Source organism: Heterobasidion irregulare (genome assembly GCF_000320585.1).
Source record: "Heterobasidion irregulare TC 32-1 unplaced genomic scaffold scaffold_11, whole genome shotgun sequence".
In the NCBI taxonomy this organism is placed as follows: Eukaryota; Fungi; Basidiomycota; class Agaricomycetes; order Russulales; family Bondarzewiaceae; genus Heterobasidion; species Heterobasidion irregulare.
In genome coordinates this window covers 868,718-882,529 of record NW_009258207.1, presented here as the reverse complement: position 1 = coordinate 882,529, position 13,812 = coordinate 868,718, and the positions used below count along the sequence as shown (strand labels likewise).

Here is a 13,812-nt window from a genome sequence, read left to right as displayed (position 1 = left end):
AATATCTGACTAGAAGAAAGAAAAGAGAAACAACCTAGAAGGGACAGGACATTTAATTCCGATTTTCTACATATTTTTCGAGTATTTTACCACTTAAACTTGATTTCCTATCCCTTTTCCTACTCATAATTCGCTTTTGGGACAGATTCCAGAGCCTAGGGTCTATTTCAGAAAGGGCTAGACCATGGCAAGACAATAAGGAATGGAAAGAAAGCAGTGGAATCTGGTAGAATAGAAAGGAGCTTTAGTGGAAGGATGGAGAATGTTTAGGAAAGGGGCAAGGTCTAGGGCATTCCAAGCTGAAAGGAGGGGAAGGTTCTGAGCAGTTCTGAAGGAAGCTGAAGGAATATTCTACCACATTCTGAGCCTTTCTTTTACTTTCCTTTCTGTTCCTCTGCTTTCCTCCCTATTCTTTTTATTTCTACAGCATTCTTTGTGACTCACAATGACTCTACTCAGCCTGTATATACTAGGAAGGAGATTCCCACTTGAAATAGTATATAAGGAGGCTGATTGTCCTGCTTCAGGCAGAGACCATCTCTCCCTCTTACTTTTACTCAGTCAGTCAGTGCCAGTCAATAAGTTCTTTGAGTGATATTAGTTGGAGATAAGCTACAAGACTTGTAGGGATACTAGACGAACTAGTAGCTCGCCTTCAATCTGTGTAGCACCTCAGCAACTTGAATCACAAAGTTCTTAAGCCTCTCCTCATTATTCTCAACATTTACAGAGTATTGTCTTTGTTAGTGGTCCGGCACCACTTCAGAAATTCGCTAAATAGCTCAAGATATTCTCATCGTTGCCTATAACTGTGACCAACATCTGTGTATCGTGCCAACACCGGAAGGTATCATCTAGAACAGCAATCAAACGAACACTAGGTACATCTGGAAAAACAGGAAACCCCGATCGTATCTAGGGGAGAAACCATTCCTCACCACGACACCGTGTCGAGGGCAAGGGTCTATTACTAAGAGGAAATAACGAAAAACATATGAGAAAACATATGACAAATAAATGACATAATGAAGTAACATTTTGAACCTTAATCCTCGAGCAATCGCAAGCCCTCTCTATTGGTGGCTGGCACATAACATATACAAACACGCGCCACCTGGAAGATTCACCGGCGTCAGCCATAGAAGACTGGCCGTACATGAGATTTAGATCATTAGTAATGCGAGTGCATGATATCATGAAATTTACTGAATTGCACTTGGGGCTCTGGACCAAAGATTTGAAGGTTGAATAATGATATACAATGCAATGGCTCTACAAAGTCACTACAGGCCCCAAATGTCAGGGGTATAACTTGATGGCAAAGTGAATGCCAGAGCAAAAGGCGATAATCACTGGTTATATAGCACTGGTGAGGACATAAATAAATTGATGTGTTAGTGTAGTGGTTATGCTGCCATGATAAAATTTTACCCACTCACAAGGTTCCAAGTTCGAACCTGACATGATTATATATGTTTTATTTAAACTATCAATCCTGTCTCATGAGAATAGAAGCACTGAGGCTTTTGATAAATCATATAAGAAGGGAGCATACCTGATCAAAAGAGAAATCATGCCAGGTTTGAACTTGGGACCTCGTGAGTGGGTAAAATTTTATCATGGCAGCATAACCACTACACTAACACATCAATTTATTTATGTCCTCACCAGTGCTATATAACCAGTGATTATCGCCTTTTGCTCTGGCATTCACTTTGCCATCAAGTTATACCCCTGACATTTGGGGCCTGTAGTGACTTTGTAGAGCCATTGCATTGTATATCATTATTCAACCTTCAAATCTTTGGTCCAGAGCCCCAAGTGCAATTCAGTAAATTTCATGATATCATGCACTCGCATTACTAATGATCTAAATCTCATGTACGGCCAGTCTTCTATGGCTGACGCCGGTGAATCTTCCAGGTGGCGCGTGTTTGTATATGTTATGTGCCAGCCACCAATAGAGAGGGCTTGCGATTGCTCGAGGATTAAGGTTCAAAATGTTACTTCATTATGTCATTTATTTGTCATATGTTTTCTCATATGTTTTTCGTTATTTCCTCTTAGTAATAGACCCTTGCCCTCGACACGGTGGTGGGTAGGAGCCTGGGCATCAGCTAGCATTGGCTACGTGTGATGAGAGTCATTCAAAGTCGTTCACGTTCGATCAAAGTGAGACTTTTCTAACTACATCGACTTGTCCGATCTCGCTAGTTTTCGTTCGATTTTGCAATACCGAATTTTCACTGGGAATCATGGCGTAAGTGACGCATGGCTACCTCTCAATCTTACATACTGAATGCTCGACATTAGGCCGGAATTCTGATAGAACCTCAACAACTCTATGCAGATCTTTGGACCTACCTTGACAATGCAGCCAAGATAAAACAACTTGAATCTCGTTTATATCCCTTTCAGAGCCTCTCTCTCATGACATACTGCCTCGATTGGCAGCCTCGCTCGACAAGTCACAAGAACTTTGGCTGCCATCCTCAGCCGTATTTCTCATATGTGAGGAAAGAGGGTTCCACCAGACGACACCATAGGAGGATTCTTGACTTTGCAGTCCTCATCACGACTGATGGGGTCCTTGACTAGAGCTTGATATTTTGGGTAGAAGTCAAGGCCTTGGACTACCATCGATGGATTGCATTAACAAAGGTGGCGAGAGTGCCGAAGACTCTGGCCACGAGGGTGCCGAAGATTCTGGTCATGAGGGTGCCAAAGACTATGGTGACAAGGGTGCCAAAGACGGTGATAAGACTCTCCTATACATTGTAAAGGAAATATGTGTTTTCTCAATTATTCAGGTCAACGAGCAGGCTATTTTCTCATTCAAGTACTTCAGAGATGTCCACTATGCATTCTTGATGGTAGGAGGGTTCTTCACATTGTTGAAGTATAAAAGGCCGGTGGAACTTACGCCATATAAGGGAAAGGACAAAGAGAGGGCAATGTAAATCACTTGCGCGACTCAGAACTGGATTCGTCCTAGGAATGTATATGGAACGTATAGATTGCATAGCGACCAAGAGACACCACGATCAGTCTTGTAAGGCTCAGACTTTATGACAATTTACGATGATTGGTATTTATGGACGTGCTTCCTTGCGGGTTCAGTGAACATTCGCAGTTTGGTTGGCAGTTGGAGCGAGAGCAATAGTAAACGACAGCAGTGAGCTGAGTATACACAAAACGTCTGTCCTCTGTCTATTAGCTAGAGAGGTTTCACGACTGTGCACGTATACGGAGGCCACTCACCGTCAACGCAGTTCAGTAGTACGAAGTATAATCCATGTCCCAGTACCACATCGGCGTCGAGTCGAGCTCCATCTCTTTCTGTAGGAACTCGATAACCATCTTCTCGTGTGCCTCCCCGCGGCGCTGCAGTTCCCGCATCGAGTGGTTCGAGTAGAGCGCGAGGAGCCCCTCGTAGTGTACCGAGAACGGCCGACGGTAGTACACCAGGAAACCAGGCATCCTCTCCATGAACAGCCTGGCAATTCGAACCCACGCGACTGCGGGGCTGGTGATGGCTTCATCGGGCGCCCACGAAGCCCGGATGTTGCGCTTTGCCGCGTAAGCAAGGAGATGCTCGTAAGTGATACCGAGACCGAAGGAAAGGAGAGCGCCCGTGTGCGTGATTTCTGCATCGAGTTTGGCAGGAAGTTGTTGCATAGGAGGATATTGTTTGATCCATTCTCTAAATTCCTGTTCATGAGGTCAAAATGCGTCGAGGCATCGATGAGCAATAAGGACGAAGAACCTGTTGCTGGGCTATGAGCGCGCGCCGAGTCAGGACTGACTTTCCGTCAGCATTCTGCTCGACCTCCTCCGTATAGGCCGACAGGTCTTCCACTTCAATGTCGGGGACGGAGGCTCGTGGTATCAACATCCTCGAGCAAGTGACTGAACCGCACCAACGACGCGAGCACCAAGGTGGAAGCGAGAGTATCTACGCGGGTCCGTGCCGCTGGCATGGTGCAGTGCACGCCGTGGGAAACAGGCTTGTGCTGGTTTTCTCTCTGTTTTTCATCTTGCCTATGTCCCCTCCTCGCCTATATAGTGGCATGAGTGACAATCCATTCGACTCGCCCGAGAGAAACATGTCAGTGAGGCATGTCCTTCCCTCGCAGACAGACCCAGCGCGGAGAGGGCCGGTAATGATGAGTAGCAGCGACGGGTCAGAAAGCATCCTTTGGTCGTGCGAGCAGGAGTCCTCTTCAGGATTTCAGAAATCATCGCACCCGCAGGATCGAGACACTCCCCTCTATACCCCAGATTCCACGCGACCGCGCTGTCGTGCCGAGGCTCAAGACACGCGCCGAGCGCCATTCGGTAACATAAGCACGTCTTAACAACAGTCGCGAACAGCCTGAGGTGTCAGTTATGTGAATTTGACATTGAAATCCATCACGACAGTCAATACAAAGATCCTCAGTACAGAGGCCACAAATCTGCGAGCGAAAGCAGCGACAAAGCACGGTAGCGATAACGAAAGAGCGAGAGAGAAGCTTTTATAGTCTGTATGAAGTCGGTCACGAAGACTAAGAACAAACGTCGATAGAGTGAAAGCTGTGTATCCTATGAGAGAGGCGACTGCACATAACCGAAGGCCACTCACTGTCAACGCAGTTCAGTAGTACGAAGTGTAGCTCATGTCCCAGTACCACATTGGCGTCGAGTCGAGCTCCATCTCTTTCTGCAGGAACTCGATAATCCTCTTCTCGTGTGCCTCCCCGCGGCGCTGCAGTTCCCGCATCGAGTGGTTCGAGTAGAGCGCGAGGAGCCCCTCGTAGTGTACCGAGAACGGCCGACGGTAGTACACCAGGAAACCAGGGATCCTCTCCCTGAACAGCCTGGCAATTCGGCCCCACGCGACTATGGGGCTGGTGATGGCTTCATCGGGTGCCCACGAAGCCCGGATGTTGCGCTTTGCCGCGTAAGCAAGGAGATGCTCGTGAGTGATACCGAGACCGAAGGAAAGGAGAGCGCCCGTGTGCGTGATTTCTGCATCGAGTTTGGCAGGAAGTTGTTGCATAGGAGGATATTGTTTGATCCATTCTCTAAATTCCTGTCCATGGGATCAAAATGCGTCGAGGCATCGATGAGCAATAAGGACGAAGAACCTGTTGCTGGGCTATGAGCGCGCGCCGAGTCAGGACTGACTTTCCGTCAGCATTCTGCTCGACCTCCTTCGTATAGGCCGACAGGTCTTCCACTTCAATGTCGGGGACAGATGCTCGTGATATAAGCATCCTTGAAAGGGTAGCAGTGGATAAGACGGTAGTAAAGCGAGTGTTGTGGTTTCTCACAGGCGGGCCACCAGCTACTGATTCGAACTTATATACAGAGGCGGACGAACCGTGACACTATCGTGACTCAACGGTGAAGAACCTTCGTCTACTCTTCGTCTCCTCTCATTGACCTTGTATATTAATATGATCAGATGATCAGAGAAGGTGTTGCGCTGTGTTGCGCCGTTATATTATTCACATGGTCCTCGTTGTAGTGCTGAACTATTAGTCCCCGGTGCTGATCAACTCAAAAGATTGCGTTCGTCTGTGTGCCGAACCCTGTTATCCTATTGTCTCAAGGTCTGGTCGCCTGAACACATGCCCTTGTTTCTCTGCCTGTCCTTGGTCGCCTTGTTCTAGCACAGTATGACCAGGAATGCATGTGACGAACAGTTCCCGCCCTACGAAAGAACAAAGCAGAATCCTAAAGCGGTACAAAATGCTATCCCAGAACGGAACAAGCAGACGTCAACCCCAAATGGCTTAAACACTTAAAAGCAGGTATCGGACAATGTTTCCAAGGACACCCGTCACTGGCATCACCAACACTCGAACGACTTCATTATGGCAACAGCCAATGACGTATGTGCTGCATGGCTTGTCGTTCCTCTCACATGGCTGATCGTCTAACAACAGGACAGAATCATTTTGGAACGTATGCGGTTCGAGCGCGATCTACACATTCTGCTTGCTCATGCAGCAAACAGTCATCAGTTTGAATCAGCTTCATATGCCTTCCATAATCTCTCTCTCTCATCGTACTGCTCTGGCTGGAAGCCCCTCTTGCCTACTATTTCCTTCAGCTGCCATCCACAGCCATACTTCTCACACTTCATAGGAGCACAGGATAGCCAGAGACTCCATTCCCGAAGGATTCCGGATTTTGCAGCTATTATCGCCGAACTTTCCCTTCCTCCCAGTCTTGTGTTTTGGACAGAAGTCAAGCCTTTGATAGAACACCAATGGGACAGTGCATTTGGTCTCGGCGACACCACCGAAACCCTGGAATCTATTATGGCGGCTGCGGAAGCAGAATTCTTTGGTGCGATTATTCAGGTCAATGAACAAGCATTATTTTCCTTTCAGAACTTCGATGGTGATGTCCACTATGCATTTGTCATGGTCGCCGCTTTTTTCTCGCTTCTGAAGTATACTAGGCCGATCGGGTCTGTGCCCAATGTACAGCCTGCTCCGACCACCATTCCTCAAAAACGAGCGAGGGCAGATTCTACTCTCAAAGCAAGGGCTCTTGAGGACATAGGAGATCCCATCTCTATCGTCCCTGATGTCTTATACTTCAATGTGCCTATGTTCATGGTTGGCCAAGGTCTCAATCCTATGTACCTGCGGGCACTCAGTGTTGTCGCCGACTCCTCAGCAAAGCTTCGTAGCCACTTTGAGGAGCCCTCGTTGTTCCGTGTCCCACCCAATGCCCCTGAACCTTCGGAACAGTCATTGGTAAGTTTTACTGTCACTATGCAGTCTCATAGTGTACCTAATTGCCTTTGTTGTGGTCGATTACAGGTGAGGGGGCGGAATCTGGTTCGGGATGCATTGGAGAATGAACGAGAGAGACCTTCGCCGTCCGCTTCCACTCAGACGGGTTCTCCTGACGCATCGTCAGCGGCCGGGTCATCTTTCACACAATCTGAAGGCAGACCTCGCAAAACAGCACGAACGGCCCTATTTTCTCCGATCCAGACGCGCTCCCGCACGAGATCAGAGTACCTAGCAGAGACCGCGCGAGCCAAGCAGCTAGCAGTGCAGAAGGCCAAAGAGGTCTTACAAGCTCTAGAAGAAGAAAACGAAGAGGCCCAACGGGACGCATATCATAAGGAAAGGGCAGAAAAGAGCGTCTCGAAGGATGCTCCCATGTCTCCCTTGACTTCCCCTCCCTCGTCCCCACCGCTTTTATCGACTCCTCGTGGGGGGGTCTTCCAGAACACGATCATGCAGTCCGTCGACGCCCTGCTTGCGTTAAACGACCTTCTTGCGGAGCAGCAGACCCCCTCGACCCCGTCTAGGAGAGGCGCTCGCGACGAAGACGTGTCCATGCCAGCTGCCGGGCCATCTCGCCAACCCATATTCGCCACCCCGCCTGCGCGCACAAGTGCCCACCGCGACGAACCTCGCACCGTCCTTGGGTCTCTCATCGAGACCCTACCGCAAGTCGAACTCCCTCAAAATTCTCCAGCTCCCAGTGGAAAGGGAAAGGGCAAGGGCAAGGCTCGTCCTAAATAGACTTGTTCGAGGAATGTACATACGGAACACGTTAGTTGTAGAATCATCGGAAGATCTCGAGCTGGGATAGCGTACGTACTACTACTCCAGCGACTTGTAAATTCATGTAGCGGTTCAAAGTCAATTGTTTTGCGACTCCGAGCGTGAAGCTGCGAAGCTCAACATACTTATGAGTCGCGCGAAGTCCGTGTCTTTCGCGAGTAAAGTTGGGAGATAAAAGAACACGAGACCGTCGCATCGGGGCTCGAGTCGGTGACCAGCTGAGGCGCGTTTACTCTCGCTCTTGACTCGTTCCAGTTGAGCGGAGTGACGGCGATCGCGGCAGACAGCTACCCTGATACCATCAGGTAGGATACCAGACGCCACCACGTCTCTGGATCATCAAACTCTTGTGAGCCCTCTTCTGCCGATAACGCTGCTGCTGCGAGCACATTTTTGCTGCCATTCCGAGTCCGCAAGAGTAACGACGTAGCTAGCCACGCGAGTCCGCGCCACTCTATACACCTTCTCCACTTTCCGCCTCCGCCTCTCCGCCTCCGCCTCCGCCTCTCCGCCTCTCCGCCTCTCCACCTCTCCGTCTAAGTAACATGCCCTTCCCCCCTCCACCACCGCCACCGAGAGCAAAACACACGGGCTCACAAAACAGATAATGAAAAAGAGAACAAACGAGCACAAACCCCACGAAAATCGAAACCGAAAGCACTATTAGACATATATCGGACAACATCGCCAAAAAAAGTAAGCAGGTAAGAACGATGGTAAGGGATAAAAAAGGAAAGGCAAGGTAAGGGAGGGAAAGGAAAGGGACTCGGACACCACTACACGCCTCGCAGAAGGAACACACAACAACAACAATAACAACAGCCCGCTCGGATAGATATATAATTAGATAACCGCCACCACTCCCGTCCGTCCTGGTCATCCTACAACGCCTTGCTTACACCCCCCCGCTCGGAGGAGCGGGGCAACGGAAAATTAAAAGAACGGTCGCAGGCCGGCGACCCCACAGAGTGAACGGAAGACGCGGACGTGAGGCGCGAGAGGCGCGGGCGAGACGTACGAAACGGCCGGGGCGGAGCGAACCCGACACCACATCCCTCGTCTATTTCTCGCCCATGTCGATGATTTTCTGCCCGAGCGCGTGGTCCTGCGAGGCCGTGTCGACGGACTGCGAGCGCCCGCGCGTCGAGGGGCGCGGCTCAAGCGGAAGGTCGGTAGAGCGCGATCCGCGCCAGCCGATGATCGCGCGACTGCGTCAGGACTATCAGCGACGAGAACGTGAGGAGGATGACCGGAGAAGCACGTACATCCATCCAGGGACAATGCTGCCAGGCGGGATGACCCAAGGCTCTGCAGAGCCGTATGTTGGAGGCACGATGCGGTCGTTGGAGACCTTGCGAAGAATCCAGGGGATGCCATTCAGGATGAGATACGAGATGATACCCGCGATGACTCCATACGCGATACTGTGTCGCGAAGAGACTTCGGTCAACGCCGAGCAGAGGAGGAACGTATGAGACGCGTACTTGTATGTCAACGGGATGATGATGATCGTTAAGAACGCGGGAACGGCGTCGCCGATGTAGTCCCAGTTGATATCGCGCACGTTGCGGATCATGAGCGTGCCGACGATGACGAGCGCACCGCCGGTAGCCCAGGACGGGATGGACGCGAAGATGGGTGCGAAGAAGACCGAGACCAGGAACATGATGCCCGTCACGATCGCAGTGATGCCCGTCTTGCCGCCCTCTTAAGACATCGAGCGCGTCAGATATGCTTTACGGGTCCATTTGCAATCAGGGTGGGGCACGCACCAGAGATACCCGTTGCGCTCTCGATGAACGCCGTGACCGGACTCGTTCCCATCAAGGCGCCCATACTGATCGAGAACGCGTCCACGCAATACGCCACCGTGCTCCTCTCAAAGTCGAGCGTCACAGGGTCTCTCAACCCGGCGAACTTGGCCATGGAGTACAGCGTACCGGTCGTGTCGAGGATATCGACGTACAGCATGGTGATGAGCGCGTACCACACGTGCCCGTTGCCGTAGTTGTAGTCGATGGCGTTGCCGATGCGGTTGAGGGGCCGGAAGGCGACGACCTGCTTGAAAAAGTCGAATGCCTCGTCGCCGGCGGACGTGTGCGGGAAGAAGGTGACCGCGGTCGGGCGCGGCCAGGAGATGATGGAGGTGAGGAAGATGCCGATCAAGATCGCACCCTTGACGCGGTACATCATGAGGAAGACGGTTAAGAAGCTAATCCGAAGGGTCAAGTCAGTGGGCGGGGAAAGAGCGCCAGGCGGCAGAGACCAACGCACCCGCCGACAAAGATGCCCAACCAGACCGTGGGGTTCCTGAGCACGCCGCGCGCACAGTATCCCGCAAGATCGTCGCTGACGTAGTTTTCGGGCAAGCACCCGCCTAGGCCGACGAAATTTGTGGTGTCACCGCCAACGACGCCAAGTCCGCCGGACGCTGAAAAAAATCAAGCAGTACGCAAAATACAATGGGCGGGAGAGAGCCTCAAGGTCAGAATGCGATAGCCGATTCTGAAAAATGGGTTCACGTACACAATCCGATGAAGCTGTGCAAAGGCGCGTGAGTATGGGTGTGGTAAAAGAGGGACGAGAGACGAGAGACGACGCACGCGATGAAGAGGCCGATGCCAGTGCCGACGGCCATGACCAGTGATTGCGGCATGACGCGGGCGAGCCATTGGCGGAGGCCGAGGAGAGAGAGAATGAAGAAGATCCAGCTAGAGAAGATCAGAACGGAAGCGTTAGCACGTCCGCTCGACGCAAGAACACGTGCTCGACGTCACGCGCGACGATCCAGAAGCCGCGTCGGAGACAAGCGCCATCCCAATCGGGGCGACAGCGCGCGAGACTAGACGTCGCCCAGATCCGGGTGGCGTGCGGGGAACAGCCGGATGAGGAACAAGACACACCCTTCCATGAAGACAGCCGCGAGGGCCTCGCGGTACGAGATCAGTCCCGTCCCGTGGAACCCGACGATAGAGTATGTGAACTGCCGTCCCCCAAGTCAAGGTCAGCACTCCCCATCGCGCGCCGTCAAAATGCTGGAGCCCACGCACGTAAGCGTTCAACCCCAGCCCAGGCGCCATCCCGACCGGCAGGTTTGCGAAGAAACCCATGAGCCCGCTCGCGAGGGCAGACACGGCGGCCGTCGACGTGATGAGGTCTCTCCGGACCTCGGTCACACAGAGAGCGTAGGCGGCGTCCGTGACACATCCGTCGTTGGTCGCACAAACGCACGTTCCACCAGAGTCAGAGATGATGGACGCGTTTACGGAGATCTGGCGGACAGGTTAGGGGTCAGAGAGGTTTACGGGGGATGCCGAAAGGGCAGGGGAAGCGAGATCAAGGAAAGTAGGAATGAGATGTCGATGAAGATACGAGGGGGGGAGAGGGCTTCATGGTTGTTGTCGGTAAGGAGGGGGGGACTTACAATGTACGCCATCGCGGCCTGCAAAGTCATCATCCGTTAGATCGCCGGCGAGCGGTAGAGCGAAAGACGAGACGTACCCATGTTGTTATACCGGCGCGAATTTCAGTCTACAAATGTGCCGAGGTCAGCGAACATCCGACGACGCGACCACTATGCTTGTAGAGAAAGGGGGGACGGAAGGGGGGGGGGGGAAGAGGGGTTTCGGCGTGTGGAGAAAGAAATGTACGCACAAGAAACCGGGAGCCCTCGCGCTCCTTTTCCACGCCTGAGCCCTCCAGCTGAAACCACCGGCCGACAATCGAGTTCGCTACCTACGAAGCGCGCCGCAGATCAGCGCCTGCACCGAGCAAAAAGCCGACCCGCAAGAAAAAAGCGCATACTTGAGCATTGAGCCTGTCGAAGAAGGTGATCATATCTGCGACGACGGGGGTAGGAGGGGGGGTGGGGGTGAGGGGGTATGGGAGGCGCCGAGCCCTTTGAGGATGGAGGAGGAAGGGAAGGGACAGGGGAGCGAGGGAGGGTAGGTAAAATATAGCAGGGGCCCGGGCGGCGGAAGATGGAGCGGCCGCGGTGGCTGAGATGCGACTTCGGGTCCACGCGAGACGATAAGCCGCGAGGCACGCGATCACTCCCTATCTAGAGCGCCCGCGACACTTAACCGCTTCTCCCACCCGCCCGATTCCTCCTCCCAAGCCCGCCCTCCACACGCTGCAACTGGGTTGCACTAGTCCACCGTGGCCCCGCGCGTGCAGCACGCTGCAGCGCAGTGGGTCAGAAACATCGCACAGGCGCGGCGCCGCTGCATGCACCGACCGTCCACGCACGCTCAACGTCAGCATCGCTGCCGCCGCTGCCGAATCCGAATCGCCGGCCGGCCGAGCGACCGACGCTCCGGCCGTCCGCCCTTTCCAGCCCCTTCCACTTCCTTTCCCGCCTTCTCCTTCCACCGGAAGAACCGATCCTCCCGGTACCAGTCCGGTACCCCACCAACGTTCCAATTCCAACCGCGCTCCTTGCTTGGCACCAGGACACCGGTCTGCTCTCTTCTGCTCGCTGGTCTGCTGCAACTCTGTCGCCAGCCTGCGCATCGTGCGCGCGCGTCGTCAGCGAGTCCGTACGTTATTGCACCCCTGCGGAAGGGCATGTCGGCGCGGCCTCCACGGGAACCAGGCATACTACGTGTGTGTCTTGCGTTGCGTTGCGTTGCGCGACGCGACGCTATGCCACGTTACGCAGCATGGACGGCGTGGACACCTGCCCACCCTCTCCCACGCCGTCCCGGTGAATCACGTCCTCACAGGGCCTGGAGGCTCCATGTCAGTAGCAGCAGCGTCTGTTCGCACACCGACAACCGCGTGCTCGCAGTCCGCTCAAGCCGTCCATCCGTCCATCAATCACCCGCTAGCGCGCCACTTGACGTGCAGCTTCGTCATCTCTCCCTTAGTACGATCGTAGGCCTGTCTCCCTCGCTCGCTCTCGCTTCCGGGCCCCCGTATCTCGTAGCATACAATATTCAGCTCGCGGACTCGATCTGCTCAGCACGATTTTCGGGACAAAATCGATGTTCCAGACGTATGTGCCTGCTGCTCATACACCTAAGCAGCCCCTGCTCCCATCATCAGCAAGCAATAAAGTCCACTTAAAGTCCCTCGTCGCAAGCAGGTACGCGCGCGGCCCGCCCCGAGATTCCACCCCCAATCTTCCATGCACTGCACGACGGTATAATCTAGTGTAATACGACCCGCGCTCAGCGATCGCGCGAGCCCAGGCGAGTCCGTAAAGAAACAGACACCCCATCGGGCCCTCCGCACACGGGTGCACACGGCCGATCGCCGCCTTCTGACAATCGCTCTGATCCTCCTGCGCACGTCCCTAGTGCGCTAGTAGCAGTCCCTCCGAAACCACCGTAAACATCCGCTCCTCCCCAAGTGCCGATCAGCTCCTCCCCGTCCGCGCACCTGATATATACCGACGGCGCGACCGCCATCGCCGCAGCTGCTGGCTGGCTGGTCGGCGAGTCTGATGCGCGCCCACGTCAAACGGTCCTGAGCAGCACGTCCTGGCCTGGATCTCCCTGGGTCTTCTCTCTCTAAAGCACCTGGCCGCTTCGTCATTCTCCCACGGCAGGCCACACACCAGCGCTCCCGCAATTCAAGTTCAAATATCGACGTATCAACCGTCCAGGATTCCGATCCCGATGGCATTCAAAGCGCTCCTCGCGCGTGCAGACCTCGCCGGGGATAGTACCCCCTCGCGATCTTTCTGCCTGCCCCGTTGCCCACTCGAGTATCTGTGTGCGAACGGACCCTGCGATGCTGGAGATACATACACGCGCGCTTCGCATAGAAACGCACGGCGCCGGCGCCGGGCACTCGCTCGGCTGGTCCTCCCAACCCCCCTTCTGCCCGTGTTCAATTCATGCGCTGGTACGAGTACAGCACGGATCGCCCCTCTCACAGGCAGCCAGCCCCAAGCAGAATCCCAGGTCTCACGCGTCCGGATCCCAGGCATGTGCTCTGCGGGCTTCTGCGGGCTTCTTCGGGCTGCGGGCTGCTGCAGGGCTTCTGCGGGATCTTACGAGAGCGGGAGAAGGAGAGGGGAGAGAAAGAAGAGGGCTCTGGCGAGGATTTCGAATTCGACGCGCCGGCGCTGCGCCCTTGCTGCCCTTGCTGCCCTTGCGCCCAGCCCTAATAACCTATGCTGCCCTGCCCTGCCCTGCCCTGCCCTGCCCTGCGTCCCGCAAGCGCCGTGAACAAATTCCGTGCGTTCAGAGTTCGCGTGACCGCGGCTTCTCTCGCGAACACGGAT

At 53.8% G+C, this 13,812-nt stretch overlaps 8 protein-coding genes across 8 annotated transcripts; 4 read left to right on the top strand and 4 right to left on the bottom strand.

Moving 5' to 3' along the window:
* Positions 1 to 2,313: 2,313 nt before the first annotated feature.
* On the top strand, positions 2,314 to 2,598 carry HETIRDRAFT_328328 (uncharacterized protein; the record flags this gene model as incomplete). Its single annotated transcript, XM_009553183.1, has 1 exon — positions 2,314 to 2,598. A coding segment is annotated over one exon (285 nt), but the record flags the coding sequence as incomplete, so codon positions are not given.
* Positions 2,599 to 2,642: 44 nt separating this feature from the next.
* HETIRDRAFT_118844 (uncharacterized protein) lies at positions 2,643 to 3,056 on the top strand (the record flags this gene model as incomplete). The annotated part of the gene is made up of 3 exons (XM_009553182.1): positions 2,643 to 2,777; positions 2,811 to 2,956; positions 3,017 to 3,056. The coding sequence occupies 3 exons, from the start codon at positions 2,643 to 2,645 to the stop codon at positions 3,054 to 3,056; spliced, it is 321 nt and encodes a 106-aa protein (XP_009551477.1).
* A 217-nt stretch (positions 3,057 to 3,273) lies between these two features.
* Positions 3,274 to 3,895, bottom strand: HETIRDRAFT_328315 (uncharacterized protein; the record flags this gene model as incomplete). Its single annotated transcript, XM_009553181.1, has 2 exons — positions 3,274 to 3,711; positions 3,767 to 3,895. The coding sequence occupies 2 exons, from the start codon at positions 3,893 to 3,895 to the stop codon at positions 3,274 to 3,276; spliced, it is 567 nt and encodes a 188-aa protein (XP_009551476.1).
* Positions 3,896 to 4,377: 482 nt separating this feature from the next.
* Positions 4,378 to 5,340, bottom strand: HETIRDRAFT_442060 (uncharacterized protein). Its single transcript, XM_009553180.1, has 3 exons — positions 5,130 to 5,340; positions 4,625 to 5,074; positions 4,378 to 4,575 (listed from the first exon to the last, which is right to left on the bottom strand). The coding sequence occupies exons 1-2, from the start codon at positions 5,256 to 5,258 to the stop codon at positions 4,637 to 4,639; spliced, it is 567 nt and encodes a 188-aa protein (XP_009551475.1). The 5' UTR covers positions 5,259 to 5,340; the 3' UTR covers positions 4,378 to 4,575; positions 4,625 to 4,636.
* Positions 5,341 to 5,832: 492 nt separating this feature from the next.
* On the top strand, positions 5,833 to 7,678 carry HETIRDRAFT_480735 (uncharacterized protein). Its single transcript, XM_009553179.1, has 3 exons — positions 5,833 to 5,879; positions 5,934 to 6,755; positions 6,822 to 7,678. Exons 1-3 carry the CDS (start codon positions 5,862 to 5,864, stop codon positions 7,536 to 7,538), a joined length of 1,557 nt encoding a protein of 518 aa, XP_009551474.1. The 5' UTR covers positions 5,833 to 5,861; the 3' UTR covers positions 7,539 to 7,678.
* Positions 7,679 to 7,943: 265 nt separating this feature from the next.
* On the bottom strand, positions 7,944 to 11,492 carry HETIRDRAFT_411925 (uncharacterized protein). The gene is made up of 13 exons (XM_009553177.1): positions 11,385 to 11,492; positions 11,235 to 11,315; positions 11,082 to 11,111; positions 11,005 to 11,022; positions 10,631 to 10,852; positions 10,484 to 10,563; positions 10,184 to 10,291; positions 10,107 to 10,120; positions 9,855 to 10,011; positions 9,353 to 9,792; positions 9,065 to 9,287; positions 8,846 to 9,004; positions 7,944 to 8,788 (listed from the first exon to the last, which is right to left on the bottom strand). Exons 1-13 carry the CDS (start codon positions 11,415 to 11,417, stop codon positions 8,641 to 8,643), a joined length of 1,713 nt encoding a protein of 570 aa, XP_009551472.1. The 5' UTR covers positions 11,418 to 11,492; the 3' UTR covers positions 7,944 to 8,640.
* HETIRDRAFT_328583 (uncharacterized protein) lies at positions 8,035 to 8,460 on the bottom strand (the record flags this gene model as incomplete). The annotated part of the gene is made up of 1 exon (XM_009553178.1): positions 8,035 to 8,460. The coding sequence occupies one exon, from the start codon at positions 8,458 to 8,460 to the stop codon at positions 8,035 to 8,037; it is 426 nt and encodes a 141-aa protein (XP_009551473.1).
* On the top strand, positions 11,487 to 13,695 carry HETIRDRAFT_455111 (uncharacterized protein; the record flags this gene model as incomplete). The annotated part of the gene is made up of 8 exons (XM_009553176.1): positions 11,487 to 11,524; positions 11,622 to 11,770; positions 11,841 to 12,118; positions 12,175 to 12,447; positions 12,756 to 12,879; positions 12,934 to 13,038; positions 13,132 to 13,298; positions 13,351 to 13,695. The coding sequence occupies 8 exons, from the start codon at positions 11,487 to 11,489 to the stop codon at positions 13,693 to 13,695; spliced, it is 1,479 nt and encodes a 492-aa protein (XP_009551471.1).
* Between the last annotated feature and the right edge of the window lie 117 nt (positions 13,696 to 13,812).